Below are 17,254 nucleotides of genomic sequence, written 5' to 3'. Positions count from 1 at the left end.
AGTTGCTGGATATTGGCGGGAACTGGAACACTCTGTTGTACACGTCGACCCAGAGCATCCCAAACATGCTCAATGGGTGAAATGTCTGGTGAGTATGCAGGCCATGGAAAACTGGGACATTTTTAGCTACCAGGAATTGTGTATAGATGCTTGCGACATGGGGATGTGTATTATCATGCTGAAACATGAGGTGATAGTGGTGGATGAATGGCACGACAATGGGCCTCAGGATCTCGTCATGGTATCTCTGTGCATTCAAATTGCCATCGATAAAATGCTATTGTGTTAGTTGTCCGTAGTTTGTGCCTGCACCCCACTGCCACCATGTGGCACTCTGTTGACAACGTTGACATAAGCAAACTGCTTGCCCACACGATGCCATACATGCCCGCTCCAGTTAAAACTGTGATTCATCTGTGAAGAGCACACTTTTCCAGCGTGCCAGTGGCCATTGAAGGTGAGCATTTGCCCACTGAAGTGGGTTACAATGCCAAACTGCAGTCAGGTCAAGACCCTGGTGAGGACGACGAGCACGCAGATGAGCTTCCCTGAGACAGTTTCCGTCAGTTTGTGCATAAATTCTTCAGTTGTGCAAACCCAAAGTTTCATCAGTTGTCCAGGTGTCTGGTCTCAGATGATCCTGCAGGTGAATAAGCCGGATGTGGAGGTCCTGGACTGGCATGATTACACGTGGTCTGTGGTTGTGAGGCCGGTTGCACGTGCTGACAAATTTTCTAAAACGACATTAGAGGCAGCTTATGGTAGATAAATGAACATTCAATTCTCTGGCAAAAACTCTGGTGGACATTCCTGCAGTCAGTATGCCAATTGCACGCTCCCTCAAAAACTTGAGACATTTGTGGCATTGTGTTGTCTGACAAAATTGCACATTTTAGAGTGGCCTATCGTCCCCGGCACAAGGTGCACCTGTGTAATGATCATGATGTTTAATCAGTTTCTTGATATGCCACACCTGTCAGGTGGATGGATTGTCTTGGCAAAGGATAAATGCTCACAGGGATGTAAATACTTTACATGTTGCGTTTATATTTTTGTTCAGTATATACAGTACATTCAGAAAGTATTCAGACCCTTCCCCTTTTTCCACATTTTGTTATGTTACAGCCTTATTCTAAAATGTATTAAATAAATGTTTTCCCTCATCAATCTACACACAATACCCTATAATGACAAAGTGAAAACAGGTTTTAGAAATGTTTGCACATTTATAAAAAATGTAAAATACCTTATTTACATAAGTATTCAGACCCTTTGCTATGAGATTCGAAATTGAGCTCAGGTGCATCCTGTTTCCATTGATCATCCTTGAGATATTTCTACAACTTGAGTCCACCTGTGGTAAATTCAATTGATTGGACATGATATGAAAAGACACACCTGTCTGTATAAGGTCCCACAGTTGACAGTGCACGTCAAAGCACAAACTAAGCCATGAAGTTCAAGGAATTGTCCGTAGAGCTCCGAGACAGGATTGTGTCGAGGCACAGATCTGGTGAAGGGTACCAAAACATTTCTGCAGCATTGAAGGTCTCCAAGAACACAGTGGCCTCCGTCATTCTTAAATGGAAGAAGTTTGGAACCACCAAGACTTTTCCTAGAGCTGGCCGCCCGGCCAAACTGAGCAATCGGGGGAGAAGGGCAGTCCAAGAACCCGATGGTCACTCTGACAGAGCTCCAGAGTTCCTCTGTGGAGATGGAAGAACCTTCCAGAAGGACAACCATCTCTGCAGCACTCCACCAATCAGGCCTTTATGGTAGAGTGGCCAGACGGAAGCGACTCCTCAGTAAAAGGCACACGACAGCCTGCTTGGAGTTTGCCAAAAGGCACCTAAAGGTCTTTGACCATGAAAAACAAGATTCTCAAGTGTGCCAAACGTCACGTTTGGAGGAAACCTGGCACCATCCCTACGATGAAGCGTGATGGTGACTACATCATGCTGTGGGGATATATTTCAGAGGCAGGGAACAGGAGACTAGTCAGGATCGAGGGAAATATGAACGGAGCAAAGTACAGAGAGATCCTCGATGAAAACCTGCTCCAGAGTGCACAGGGCCTCAGACTGAGGCGAAGGTTCACCTAAGCACACAGACAAGACAGCGCAGGAGTGGCTTCGGGACAAGTCTCTGAATGTCCTTGTGTGGCCAAGCCAGAGCCCGGACTTGAACCTGATCGAACAGCTCTGGAGAGACCTGAAAATAGCTGTGCATCGACGCTCCCCATCCAACCTGACAGAGCATTAGAGGATCTGCAGAGAAGAATAGGAGAAACTCCCCAAATGCAGGTGTGCCAAGCTTGTAGTGTAATACCCAAGAAGACTCGATGCTGTAATCGATGCCAAAGGTGCTTCAACAAAGTACTGAGTAAAGGGTCTGAATACTTATGTAAATGTGATATTTCCATTTAATATTTCTTTTTTAAACATGTTTTTGCTTTGTCATTATGGGTTATTGTGTGTAGATTGATGAGGGGGAAAAAACAATTGAATCCATTTTAGAGTAAGGCTGTAACGTAAAAAATTGTGGGGGTCTGAATACTTTCCGAATGCACTGTATTAGTGTATAGCTCTGTATACATCGTGAGAGCTTGAAGGTGTCTGAAAATGTTGTATAGTATCAGTAATGACCAGAGATTCTTTTGACCACAGTCAACGTACATGACAGTCAGTCCCATTGATGAGCAGTGGCACAACAGCAACCGTGTCAGGATTCCAGAATGAGGCTCATTCCGAAGCGATCACTCTCAAGCCCATACGGGTGGAGTGGAACAGGGTTTGGTTATGCTAATTTGTGCACACTGTTACAGGAAAATGAATAACACCAAACAGAGAGGGAACAGAAAAGTACAGTTTCCATGGTAACCATTCTCCTCTAAAGTCCTCATCTCTCCAGTGGCTTTCAGTTGTTTTTTGATGTCCTCTGTTTTTCTGTACCCGGTGAAAATCAACCACCAGGAGAGACAGGAATAAGGCTGCATTCCTTAAAGTTTAAAAGAGAGTAGGGTAGGAGAAGAACTGTCTAGATTCAAGACAGGATATCTAAAGACACACATGGAAATACACACAGACTCATAAACATAAAAATGAAACACTCTAAACATAAAATTAGAGAAAAGTAGCCCAATAGAATTCCAGACAGTGTCTGATGCAGACCTAGAGAAAATGGAGAAACAAGGAGGCAGAAATATAAAGCTTAGAGAGACAGAGAGAGAGAGAGAGAGAGAGAGAGAGAGAGAGAGAGAGAGAGAGACTATCACAGCCATTCCTGCCCAATATTTCATATTTAATCTTGTCTGCTGGAGGATTTCTTGGCCCAGTCTGGTGTAATCTTGTCGAGGGGCAGATGGCATTCTGGTTGTCTCAATCAGATCCCCTGGGTGAGGCAATGTTGCAGTAAAGTTCTCCAGGGTCGCTGGGGCGGTGTGATGCTGGGATGAGCATGACAGTCATGAACCTTTAGGTGTTCACACATGGCAGGTCTCTAAATATAAAGTAGATGCAGGTGGATCCTTGTTATTGTTCGACTTCTAAATGATGAATTTATTAGCTTTAAAAGGTGAGCCTGGGAAAGGTTTCGTCGTTAGGTGAGTGATCATGCTAATGCCAAGTTCATTTTCCTCCAGCTGTCTGGGTTTTACACTCCACACTGAATCACACACTATCCACTGGCCTCTTTCTCAGAACACACATACAACACACACACTCAAGGACACACACAGACACAGACAAACACAAGGAGACACGCACGCACACACACACGCACCACCTCAAGATATAAGAAGATCCACCCGATGTCCATATGATGTGGGTAGCCACTGGTCCTCTCTCAGTGCCAGCTTAAAAAGCTCTTGATGTTAGGGTAAGTGGACCTCCATCAGCATCTCGTTCACTCTAGTTTAATAAGTTGAGGTGATCCTGGCCATGAGCACAGAGACTTTCAGACTTGCTGAGACGTGATAGAAACCAAGGGACACCTCATAGTTCCTGCCTCTCAAACTCTAACCTCAATGTATACAGTAGGTGGTCTCTACTACACAATTAGAAATGCTGGGGCACAATACATATATCATGGATAGCTAATTATCTGGCGTAACCTCTCACAGGCAACAAGAGGTCCTGATAACATACCCATCCTTTGACCCGTACTCTGTACTGTTTTTCCACCGCAATTTATGTGGCAAATTTACATAATAGCTCGTGTCAGCCTTAATTTGTTGAATAACTGCGGCGATGGTCAAACTTCGACAGTTTAATCCGCCTCGCAGCAGCCAGTGAAATGAGGCTAGATGGAGACTGGCCCTTCGCTCCACAGCAACTCTCATACTCAATTACTGTCTGGCTGATGACAGCAGGGAATGAAACAGCGTGTGAGACATGAATGGGTCTGCTGGTGTCCTAGGTCAGAAGATAGGAGTCTGGGGACGGTAATGAATGGATGAATGGGAAACAATGGAGCAGGAAGGAGGGACGGAACATTCAAAGAGAGGAACTGGAACAGGACAGAGGTCACTGGACAGGTCAGTCAGAGAGGGTTGTCTACTAGAGCTGGGACGATAAACCGAAAATTACTGACACTGACATTGTCTTCCTCTTACAGAAGCATTTTGCTTACGTCGGTCATTTTCTTAACTTTGCTACACAACGTTTATTTAGATTGTTCTAAAACCATTATTTGGTCAATGGTAATATATGCATTATGTTGATTCCTACTATGAAAGTATCTGCCGGTCCCTGTTTGGCTGTCGCCTGCTGGCTCTCGTTCCCTCTCCCCACTGTGCTCACCGAGGAGGGACAGATGCATTCTGGGAAGCACAAGCATGTGACCGTTGCACAAAATGCTATTGCGGGAAAAATACCGTTTTCAAAGCAACTACTGTTCTAGTTACAGAGAGGAGAGTCACAGCTTTTCTGTGAGTATATTTCATGTATTTCTTATCTCTTAGTTTTTAGTTCATGGCACCAATTTACATCCAGAGTAGGCTGTGTAGTATTGTTTTGATGCGCCCGCGGAACGGAGCCGAGTGGAGAGTACAATTTGCACTGAATAGGCCTATATCAAGTAGCCTAGGCCTAGCGCTGGACAGTCTTTGTCGGACATTAGCCTACTGATAGCCATGTAGAATAATTGGTTAATCTATCTAGCAACAATATCACATTTAGAGTTAGCAATCTAGCTAGGTGTTTTGAGTTCCCACTTCCTCCGGTGGTGTATAATATTGTCCATAGGCCAATATGCACAAAGATGTCGGCAAATTCTCTGAAGAGCCAAAAATAAATCTGATCATTCTGGATCCTGTTTTGACAGGTTACACATCAACATATCAATCATGCATTCTCTGGATATGCTACCATCTCAGCTGTCTTACTTGGCACAGGATGAAAATTGTCTAGAGCCCTACCGCTAATGTAAAGTAACTTTTAATTAAAAACATTTGTAATTGTTGTATTTGTTGTTATAGAGAAAGTGTTACATTTATCTCTAGCACCTCCAGCAAAAATGAATGTACTGTAATTTATCGCAGATTTATCATATACGCAAAATAATTGTCAATTTATCGTGATATGGATTTTGGTCCATATCGCCCGCCTCTAATATGAATATACACACACATACACACGTTCACACACTCTTTAAAGCATGCACAAAAAAAGAGTACATACTGTACAGGTCTAGCCTGCATGTTTTCTTACAATAAGAACACACAAACCCTCCAGAAACGTAGAAGCAACTTCACCTTGATGAGAATCATTCATCTATCCGTCATTGTCCATGTGCAAAGAGAAGGAGAAGGAAACCCCACTTCACCATCCCTTGGGAGAGCGGGAACAGGGACGTAAAGAATAAAAGAGGGAACAAAGAGTAAACATTTGTTTTGGCAGCAGGCAGAGTAGTCTCCTGACGTGGTTACAGAGGAGCCCCTCTGTCCTGACCTTAAATCTGAATGGAGGGGGAGTTATCATAGCCCCCCCGTCCCCCCCCGTCCACTGCCCTTCCAACTCAAACCCACATTCCTCCCCAACACCACTTAGCACAAACAAAGTGGCCCGTTCCCACCACTGAACTTTGGAAAATGCTAAATTTGTTTGGAAAAGTCAGAAGAATCTCAAGAGCCCTTCAAGAGTCAACAGAGACCTTAGTCAATTAGACTGTCTCCCTACCATGTAGTCTAGTGAGTTCTAACTTGAAATATGTCAGATAGTTTGAGACAACTCCCATACGCACACATTTTTCATTAAAGAAATTGCTAATAGTCAAGTGTCTGTGCGTGTAGATGAAATAGGCTAAAAACCAGCAGAGAATACACTCCTACATGTACATTCACAAGGCCTCATGCGCGCGCGCACACACACACACACACACACACACACACACACACACACACACACACACACACACACACACACACACACACACACACACAGCTCTATGAATTTGGAGATCTAGTCAGTATCCAAGCCCTGATTACACATTCCATAGTGCTCAACCTCCTCCTCCAATCGGAGTCTTTTGTGCCTGTTGAAAGGCATTGAGGTTACAGGGTTTCTCCCTTTAGGGTGCACAGCATAATAATCTCTCTCAAGACAATGACCTCATCGTGACACCCTCGCTCTCTCTCTCTCTCTGTGTGTGTGTGTGTGTGTGTGTGGTGTGTGTGTGTGTGTGTGTGTGTGTGTGTGTGTGTGTGTGTGTGTGTGTGTGTGTGTGTGTGTGTCAGAGAGAAAGGGGGACAGGGAGATGGTAAGAAAATGGAGAGGCAGAGCACTTTTGAAGAGTAGGAAGGAAGACTACAATATGCCACTTTGGAGGGGAGTCAGGGGACTACCTTGGTATAGGCTACAGACAACTGTGTCAAGTTTATTTATGTTTAACTTCTTGCAAGCAAAAACATGAACCGTCCAAATAAATGTTACTTTACTTCATAAAGATGCAGCCTTGCTAAAAATAGCTGTGCATTTTGGGCGTGGCCAACAGCAGACTAGGGAGTGCAGCTTCAGCAGCAGAGTAGATAGAATAGGAGAATCTAGGGAATGTAGCTGCCATGCTGCTTTCTCACTGGATGGTACGGTAGACTATATTACTGTATTTTATTACAACCCATTGATCTCCTCTTATGTGCTTATTTATTACTGTACTAGCAGGACTCTGAGCTCACTCTGTGTAATAAATGCTACAGTAGCCTACATTGCTTACATTGCATTCCATACGGTCAGTAGCTACTGCTAAAACAGGCTGTACTACAGAATAACAACTGTAGCACCAATGCCTAAATGTAAAGCACACATTCCACTTAGGCAAAGGAGCAGTCATTCCTTACAGGAAATTCCTACAGAGCTCTTCCGCTGACTAAAAGGCTCAAAGAGAAGATAGTTTCAAGAATGTAATGTATACACTATGTTCAGCGTACAAGTCCAGTTAGAGTCCTTGGACCTTATATGAGAATTCAGGTGGTCTCTATGAATCAGTGTGCTGTGATTCTGTATGTGGTAATGTAGCATGCATGTTACCATTATAGTGGGTAAAATAATTAAAATGGTATAATAATTTAAATGTTCTCCTAAAGGTTCTATCCAACCCTTTCAGCAATCCTTTCAACTGCCGTGATACATCTAAAAAATTCTCCACAACAGAGAAAAGTTAGAGAATCACAGACAGAAAGCAGAGCAGAGCCCTCCACTGGCAGTGTGCCTGTCTCTGTGCTGAGACATACGCGAAATGGGAGAGAGCCATCGGGTTCGTGGTCACATCTCTGACCAAGGCCCTTCTTCCCCGATTGCTAAGTTTGGCCAGCCGGCCAGCTCTAGGAAGAGTCTTGGTGGTTCTAAACTTCTTCCATTTAAGAATGATGGAGGCCACTGTGTTCTTGGGGACCTTCAATGCTGCAGATGTTTTGGTACCCTTCCCAGATCTGTGCCTCGACACAATCCTGTCCCAGAGTTCTACGGACAATTCCTTCAACCTCATGGCTTGGCTTTTGCTCAGCGATGTACTGTCAACTGTGGGACCCTATATAGACAGGTGTGTGCCTTTCCAAATCATGTGCAATCAAGTTGTAGAAACATCTCAATGAGGATCAATGGAAACAGGATGCACCTGTGCTCAATTTTGAGTTTCATAGCAAAGGGTCTGAATACCTATGTAAATAAGGTATTCGTTTTTATTTGTAATACATTTGCAAAAAATTCTAAACCTGTTTTTCCTTTTTTTATTATGGGGGTGTTGTGTTGTAGATTTTAATGAGGAAAACATTTAATTTAATCAATTTTAGAGTAAGGCTGTAATGTAACACTGTGGAAAAAGTCAAGGGGTCTGAATACCTTTCGAATGCATTGAATGTGAATTCTATTCTTCACGTCTATCATGGCCATTTCTTGGAGAGGGCTAGGGAAGCATCCATGTTAGAAAACAAAAGGGTAAAAATACCAGGCTCTGCAAACTGTTGTGTGACCTACATTAACCGCAGTCACACGCCACAACCGCCATCAGGACCATACAAGCCAAGCCCATACACGCTCATGTCAACCATTATAAAAAGGGGAAACTAGAGAAAAAATACCTCAGATATGAAATATACCTCAGATATGAAATATACTGTGTTAATATGCATCCATTTATGTGGAAAAATCAAGCAGCATCTCTCCAACGAAGGATGGCTGCCATTGCCCCATTATAGCAGTAAGATGGTATCTGCACAAATACCCATTGTGGCTCAGGACATGGAGAAAATTAGAATCTATTGTGACGGGGTAAATTGAGAATCATAAATGCCAATTCAGAATTAGCTTCAGTGGATTAGATTGGTTAACAATAGTGCTGCAACGTCAACCATTGGAAAAGGGTGGAAAGGGAGGCATGTTCTGAATCTGAAGTAAATTAGGCAACACTGCCACCTGGTGGCCTACTTTGAAAGAAATACCCTACAGCCAGGCGAGACATCAGTGTCGACTACTCCATGGTACAGCATTTAGCCATACCAGACAAAAATCAGTACAATAAATGCATAAGAAAAAAAATATTTAGAAAACGACAAAGTTTGGTTGGATTTAAATGTTAACGTTTATTGACGCATTTCCAATAATTATTGCACTCCAATTAGATATTGTATGACGAGCAATTAGACTGCTACTTTTTCCCTTTGAAGACAAGCTGTTCGTTCTCCCTACTCAGCTCTCCGTGCTCTGCGAGGGCTCGTTCACCATGGACGCTAAACAAACATCCTCACGCCAAACGGTTAGGCAGTGGTTACCTGGACACCTGCGCAGCTGGCTATAAGCGAGAACAGAAAAACAACTTGAGAAAAGAGGAAGAAAAAAAAACTTCACATATTTGAATCACTGATTCGTGGTCTAGGCCTAGCTAACAGGACTGTAGACATGGCATATTTACCGAGATATCGGGACATCATCAATGTCTGTTGATGGACATGTTGCAGATTGAGACTTCTTTGCGGTTAAAATGAATTTTGGTAGGCCTATATGGCACTCCGGCAGCGATCTCTTTTTGTAAACTCTAGTCTGGTGGTGGTGCCTGGTCATGGTTGATTTTTAAGCGGACCTTCAACGTTTGTAAACTGTCGACGTCCCATGTGGTGTAAAACCAGAGCGATCTGGTGTAAAACCTGCCCACGTAGCGATGTTACCGTTACCCTGGCAAAGGTGCACCCCATCATAATGGCCTAAACGTTCAGCTCATGACAAGTTCACTTCTCAGCAGCAAGGATTTTCTAGAAATCCAGAGTTGAAGACAAACTACAGCCACTAACTTTTTTTCATACAAATGTGCAGACAATGACTAACCATTTGCATTATGCTCTTTTTAATGACAATGCTCATTTGAAAAATAGAGAAAAATAATTGCCTAAAAAAAAAAAAACAGCTTTAAACGTACTGGTGTTTAAAGTGCAAATATATGTCAAGTGAAATACATGAGACATGCAACATATCAAGTCATTATTAACAAATAATTCCTCCAACAAGCTACTAGTAACCAGAAACGTACAACTTAAAACGGTACATCTGCTGTACAACTGTATGCATATGTGATTGCACTGCCATGCTAAACAAAGCAGAGTAATTCTACTCAAATAAAAAGCAGTCATTGTAAAGATCTGTAGACTACATCTTTATGCTTTGTGTTGGTCACTGTTTACACTGATGAAGACAACAGTTATTACAATAAAATATCAGAACAGCATGAAGCGATACTGCAGAATGAAGCTAGTCTATACTGTATCATTACATAAATCAAGCAGACAAAGCCCTCACTGCCTCGACTCTCCGCACACTGGTAACTCCAGAGCTGTTGTGCAGTTTGTCAATACCATACTAAGCACAGCAGGTTGTGGGATCAGCAGTCTGTTACTCATTAATTATTTTACATCAGAAATAACATAACAGACCATATCCCCCGCAGACATCCAAGCCCAAAACTCTAGCACCATGGCACCTCTTTATTGCATCATAATGATCTTCTCTTGACAACACATGAGCCCCTCCCTACCCAGAATAATAGACAAACAGGTCTGATAGCATAATAGATGTGAACATTAGTGTAGCAGAGACAAGAAATAAAAAGGAAACATGGCCTCTGGAGGTCACAGAAGAGATGTTCACATCAATTACTAAGCAGGACAGGGAGTAAAAAGTGAAAAGGTAGAACATGGATTAGTTGGGTTTAGACTCAGATCAGTGTCTTGTGTGACAAAACATTTGGATATCTTTTCTGCACTATAGTGTGTCTGACAAGGCCATGTATCTAGAGTTGTGAGCGAATCCAAAATGAATGCTCTCTATGAAGGCCGAAGTATATTTTGAATATTTCACTTGTAAAAGATAATTGAGTTAATAAATCACTTGAGGGAAAAAATAAGTTGAAATCATGTTTCACCATTCAATAAATCACATGTGAAGAACGCCATCTTATGTAACGTAATAAGCAGCGTTACAGTTTATGGCTATTCGGCAGCCTGAAGTAAAATAATAATCCCCCCCACTCTTAACTTGGAATAACTACTAGCAACGATGTACTTAGTGGCATTTCAGAACAGAGAGAGCAGCAGTTCCCCTTATGTAGGGAACCTATCCTCATAGATGTTACATAGCTTTAGTCAAATGGAACACCAACTAAACTAGTGTCATTCTCTAAGGCATAAGTTGTTCCAAGAAATAACCAACAAGACTTAGTAATCAGCCTTGAGACTTATATGCACAAACTGACAGCTGATGGTGCCTTGACAAAGCTTATTGCCTTGGATTCGCATTGCTCTGCTAGAGTTTTCAGCAACATGGTCCAAACCCATCAGACATTCCTCTAGGAACAAACGTGACATGGTGACGGCGTGGACAAAGAGTTAAAACACGTTAAGCATGGTTTGTCGGCCGAGAACTCTTTAATGGCGGGATAAAAACACTATGGCACGGCAATCGTCAGTCCCAGTTCTCCCAATCCTCCAGCTGAAAAATAACATGTCATTTAGTTCAACACAGTTGTTTCCAAGGCATGTTATCCTTTGTTATAGTTTGAGGTTAGAAAAAAATACAACAAGAAAAATATGACAAATACATCATAGCCCACCTCTCCTGTAGCGGCAACTCTAGAGAGCGCCATCTGCACCTCCTCTTCTGTCATGTCCAGGTCAAAGTCCTTCTCCCAGTCCTCACTGACATCTGTGCTGGACCCTGCAGGGGTTGGGGGGGGGAAGCACAGGGTCAGATAGGACCATTTAACACAATTCTATGACACGAACAGCTTAGGCCTATTCAATCAAATCACAGTCACATCAATAGCTGAATAGAATGTCCTTTTACCTTTCTTGCCATTGTTTGAAGGTGTAGACTTCCCGCTGTCAGAGTTGAGCTCAAACACCCTCAGGTCCTGGGGCCCCTCTGTCTCTGGTCTGGTGGTAGGAGCCTGGACTGTTACTCTCTCAGCTGTAGCTTTCCCTGTGGGCTCAGGCTGGGCTGGGGCCTCTACCTGAACCTCAGGCTGCCCCTGTTCCCTCTCCTCCTCCTGCTGCTCTTCTGGCTCGCTCTCCTCCAGGCTGGCCTTGTTGAGTTTCTGGGCCAGCTCCACGACTGCAGGATGTGGCCTGGCTGGTCTCAACTCCACCTGGGTCAGCAGGCTGCCACTGTCGCTGCTCAGGGAGAGGGTTGAGGAGCGCTCCCCGCTCGGAGACGGGATGGGGCTGTGCGGGGTCGTCGCCATGGTGACTGGTGTGAGTGGGGACAGCTGGGTCGCGGGGTCTTCCAATGGGGGTGTGAAGTCTAGGCGAGATGAAGACGTCACGCCAAGGAAGTCATCTGGGGTAGAAATAAGCGAGAGAACAGCGAGTCACATGAGACAGACCTGCACTAATCTAAAACATTTCACCATTGTGAAATCCACTATCCAACACACCTTCATCCTCCTCCTCCCAGCCCAGAGCCTCTGTGTGGGTAGTCTGCTCTGCTCTCTGCTTCAGGGCCACTCTTCTCGCCTCCTCCTGGTGGTCACTCACAATAATTATTACCCATCAGCAGAACAGTACCAGATTTTTGTGTTTTTATGTATTCAGGGAGCTGGTGCTATGAAGTGGTGATGGGTATTTTAACTTAAATGATCTAATACACACAACTTACCTGTGAAATAGTTGCATCGAAAACATTGTAAGATACCTCCATTTTGTCAGCATGCAACAAATAAAATATAAACACAGGTGGACTTTCCAGAAAAAGAGGAAGGGGCTGTGAACAGGCTTCGGCAGAGGAGGGCGTGGACTTTGTTAAGAAACATTGGAAAGCATCTGAACCCAAATCGAGTAGCAGGAGATTTGGCTCTGGGTGCTGAGATTAGCTTTCACAATCTCAATGTTTTCCCAGTCTTTACTAACCTACCGGAGCTCTGAGGCCCCTCTGCAAACTGTCCAGCAGAGGGAAGAGTTTACTTTCTAACGTGATAGAAGGGGGTGCATGACAGTTCACGAGAGCCATCCATGCCAGTAACAAAAGTGGGAATTACCTGGTACAACTGAAAGACTTTGTAGAAATACCGCTGCCAGAATTCAGAATGGGCTACAGCTGCTGGCACCTAGGGATGAAAATGCATAATATGCTACATGACACCCAGATTTTGCATTGTTAGGAACAAAAATAATTCACTTACATTCTATTAACGTGGTAAATAATGTTAAGCTCTAGTGTTTCTGTGATAAGACCTTTTAACAGGAGGGTTTAGATAAGTGTACCATTTTGGTGTAAAGGGCCCTGATGGAAGGGCTGTTGACCAGGAGGTCAGAGATCTCTCCTTTCCTCTCCTCCAGACTGAAGTAGGAGAGCCACGCATCAAACTGCTCTAGGGGACCTAGGACAACACACAGGTCACACAATTAAAGCACACCCAAGACACTAAAATGTTTGACAGCTTTAACTGCATGAAAATAAGGAGTCCAAACTAACTGACAAGTTATTTGTATTCACTGTAATAAGAGTTCTTTTTGACTCATGGGTAGGCCCAATCCATAAACCTGCCAAATTTGAATGTTGGCACTATACAGCAATTGAACACACTTAACATTTGCTTCAGAAATATCAAATGAGAGGGCTTGCAGGCTTGGATTATTGGGATATATTGGAGCGCATTTGAAGACATTTAGTAGTCTCTCAGATTGAATAGAGCCCTCAGACAACGTCAGTTTGGTAAGAGGAAAGGGAGGAGTTAGGACATTCGGATTTCTTACGTCACTGCCTTATTTGCTTGTTGCCCTAAGGTAAAAATCCCCAGGACACAAAATATCAGCTAACAAGATGGAGATCAGAGGTTATTTTAATTAATGCATTTCGCAAGTGGCTAATTTGAATCAACTACCTTCACTAAAAACACTGCAAAAGTTATGGTAAGAGTATTTCATGAGCAATTTCTGATCGCATTTTAAGCCCCGCCTATCCAAACTTGTGATTCGTTGGGAGAGTTGTCTGTCTGAATCAGACCCTGAATCAGAACAATTATTTTCATTACCTTTTCCAAAGTTACCAAGAGAATCCATCATGATTTCCAGACTAAACATTTAGGGTAGAGTATAATGAGTAATCATAAGGCCTTTAGTCCCTTGTCATTGCCATTCTGTAGGCTTTTTTATGTTTTGAGGACACTGAAGCCTGGTTAGTGACATTATATTGAAGAAAAGGTCATGTGCCATGTAATCAGAAGAGTGAAGAAACAGATGGAAAAGAAAGTTGTGAACTGTTCACCGTCAGGCTCATTGCAGTATGTAGCAGGGTCAGCTTGTAGACTGTAGAGACGAGCCTAGGGAACAAAACACAAACTGTAACTCATGTGTTCTGGAGTGTAATCATCAGTCCAAACAGTTGTATTTTGCACCAAAAACGAGTTTCTATTGGAATGGACAAATTCAGGTAGGTCCCTGCCCATTTGGTTCCTAGTGAATACACCCCTGGTATCTAGTATTGCAACAAAAAGAGACCGTGTTTTGATATCAAAAACATTTTCATCTCTTGAAGCCTAAAGCACAAATCTGTGGATAGACCATCCCCTCTGCTGTGGAGCTCAGTAACACTTCTGAGACTAACCACTCAAACATGTTTGAACAGGTGGGGGAGAAGCTCTAACAATGTTAAAATTTCTGAGATACATTCTGGTGTATTAGCAGTAAGTGCTGTAAAATGTAAAACAGCATAGTATCTCTTCCTTAAGTAGTTGAATGACACTGTCACGGTGATTAATTAAACACAGTCTAAACATCCTCACCTTGGTGCTGTCATACACCTCTGTGGTGCCTGCAGGAGTTGCCACTAGAGTAATGACATCACAGTCGATGGTCATGTCCTGGGGAGGAGCGAGGGTGTCTGTTATCACGCCTAAGAAACTAGACAGGCTCTTCTTCACCTTCTCTGTGGTGTCAGAGGAGCCCTCCACCTGAAACAAAGTGGGACAGGTGTCATATGTCAGACAGGAAGTATGCCTATAAATAACCAAGTGACAATGCATATCAGCTTTTCTGTGACCCATAGTAAAGATCCAAATGGCCTACCGCTAGTTTGCTTCTAACAGCACTTGCTGTGGCGACGATGGAGCACGCAGTATCATGTTGCACTACGTTGGAGAACTCTGTCAGGTCACGCTTTATAAACTCATACGCCTCAGATGACTGTAAAAATAAAATGTTGGAGTTACATTGGCAAGTCCAAACAAGGTAAGATGTCTGCAATAGCAGCATACATTGGATGTCACAAGGATAGTCATTGACTTTTGTTTTATCATGAGTCACGTTGAAAACATTGAATTTGCCTTCTTGATAAACAGCACATAACAAAATAGCCAGCTAGTTTATTTTATAGCTTATTACGCATCATAAGGAGAGAGAACCTGATTATCTGTGCAGGCTAGCATGGATGCCTACCTTATCTTTGACGGCCTGTAAGCTTTGCTGAAGCCAGCCTCCCCACCAGCCTTCGCAGCCTTCCCTGGAGTCAAGAGGCATGGTGATGAGACTTAAAAATGGATCAACAGGGCAATGTCATGCAATACATATCTTGCATTTTAGATACTTAACTATGTTAATGGCCTAGCTAACGTTACCTACAATCTGGCCAGACAGGAGAGTAACAGTGTGCATACACTCATCTGACAGCAATCTAGCCAGTTTAGCTGACTGGCTAGCCAACACCTGGGGTGTATTCATTACGCCATTTCTGTTGCAAAACGTTTTCAGTTTGGAGTAAACTGTTTGTTGCATAATTGGCGTAATGAATACACCTCATGTGTTGGCTAGTCAGTCAGCTAAACTGGCTAGATTGCTGTCAGATGAGTGCATGTCCACTGTTTCTCTCCTCCGAGTTTCTATTGGACACATTTAGGTAGGTCCCTCCCCGTTTTGTTCTGTTTGCTCCGTTTAATTTCGTTTGGTTCTTAAACGATCAATGGTTTCAGTTGCAATAGGTTATGAATACACCCCAGTGAATGTGCATTAGACGTGTACAGCAACTAGCCTAGCTAGTTAGCTGTCATGCAAACAATGTTAGCTACGGTTGGAACCATATAACTGTATTTTATCCATCACTTTTAATAAATACAACAGGAGGTAGAAATAATAGACCAAATTACATTTGTCACGCGATTAAAACGTCTGTCTCTGCGATTAGGCAGCAACCAGTCTGTTAGTCACTGCTAGCTAGCCACCTAACGTTAGCCATCAAGCTAACCAGCTGGTGCAATATTTTGGTAAACAAACACCGACGGACTTCCTCACATTGCCTCGAGAACAGACAGAACGTTTTGAAATGGGTGAACGTAGCAAGAGCTAAATATGAAGGAAGCAACATCTTATATGAAGAAAACCCACGCCAAAAGTGTGATTATAATACGATGGTTAATTTATCAAACAAAAACTATTTTGCGACTTCTCACTCACCCTTCAGCCATCTTCAGACCATGACGACATCACCGGCATTTACTGAACTCTGACCCTGCTGAATTAGGAAAAAGCTTGTCCCTCTAAAAGAAAGACTTTTCAGTTTGTATCTGCTTCTACTAAATACAGCTTTAGGGTAGATAGCTCGTGTAAAATGTATTATTATTTTCCAAATGCATTATTAGCTCTTTAGGCAATTTTTTAGGACTATGTCTGTGTCTGCAAAGGATCATGGTTAGGGATGGGTCAACATTTACATAATGAGTACCTGGAGGAAAATTAGGGAACTTTCAATTTACTCTTGAAAGTTGATAGAAGGAAGAATGCACAAGGTGCAGTTTCGAAATTGGGTAGTGCATTATCAGTTTTCCTCTTGTCATGTCAGTCATTGTGTACGTTAGAGAGCTATTTATAACGTGTAAGAAATGTCCAGATCAACTAGCCCATGTCAGCTAATGTTTTTTAGCCCATACATTTTGTTGTAATGTTTGAGTCACTGAAATATGACGAGACATGGCAAAATGTATAGAGTTGCAAGAAAATGAGCTTTAAAACAGCAAAATGTTCCCCAATGCCTGAGTGAAAAAGTTTGGGAACCACTGTTTTGTTAGGCCTATTCCAAAAAAATGCACTAACTTGCACCAGGGGCGATTTTAGCATGCAAATCTTGGTGGGGCAAAAAAAAAAAGGTGTGTAGTAGCAAAGCCACTATACAACACAACACTAAACAATACATTCATTGTGCTATAACGGTGACAAACGGTGCCCACAAACCTACATAAAGCTGTCCCAACATTTTACCACTGCTACACCTGGCTATCAGTGGAGCCTTGT

General features: G+C 42.9%; 1 protein-coding gene across 3 annotated transcripts; it reads right to left on the bottom strand.

The window, feature by feature from the left end:
* Positions 1-9,048: 9,048 nt before the first annotated feature.
* Positions 9,049-16,630, bottom strand: bsdc1 (BSD domain containing 1). Of its 3 annotated transcripts, none has more exons than XM_045723435.2 (11): positions 16,421-16,529; positions 15,410-15,500; positions 15,041-15,157; positions 14,758-14,925; positions 14,241-14,295; positions 13,238-13,353; positions 13,012-13,080; positions 12,412-12,496; positions 11,823-12,314; positions 11,590-11,693; positions 9,049-9,282 (listed from the first exon to the last, which is right to left on the bottom strand). In XM_045723435.2, the coding sequence occupies exons 1-11, from the start codon at positions 16,429-16,431 to the stop codon at positions 9,259-9,261; spliced, it is 1,332 nt and encodes a 443-aa protein (XP_045579391.1). In that variant the 5' UTR covers positions 16,432-16,529; the 3' UTR covers positions 9,049-9,258. The 3 variants fall into 3 exon arrangements, with proteins under 3 accessions (XP_045579391.1, XP_014066023.2, XP_014066022.2); XM_014210548.3 differs by lacking the exon at positions 9,049-9,282 and adding an exon at positions 9,809-11,468 and having other exon boundaries at positions 15,410-15,473; positions 16,421-16,630; XM_014210547.3 differs by lacking the exon at positions 9,049-9,282 and adding an exon at positions 9,809-11,468 and having other exon boundaries at positions 16,421-16,526.
* Positions 16,631-17,254: the final 624 nt, after the last annotated feature.

The sequence above is a fragment of the Salmo salar genome, chromosome 09, assembly GCF_965601325.2.
Source record: "Salmo salar chromosome 09, fSalSal1, whole genome shotgun sequence".
Taxonomy (NCBI): domain Eukaryota; kingdom Metazoa; phylum Chordata; class Actinopteri; order Salmoniformes; family Salmonidae; genus Salmo; species Salmo salar.
This window is presented reverse-complemented; position numbering and strand designations above follow the sequence as displayed.

Coding starts and splice junctions, on each gene's coding strand:
- bsdc1 (XM_014210547.3), bottom strand. Junction 13,354..14,240: donor ATACTGCAATGAGCCTGACG/GTGAACAGTTCA, acceptor GTGTTGTCCTAG/GTCCCCTAGAGCAGTTTGAT. Junction 12,315..12,411: donor CTGGGAGGAGGAGGATGAAG/GTGTGTTGGATA, acceptor TTTCTACCCCAG/ATGACTTCCTTGGCGTGACG.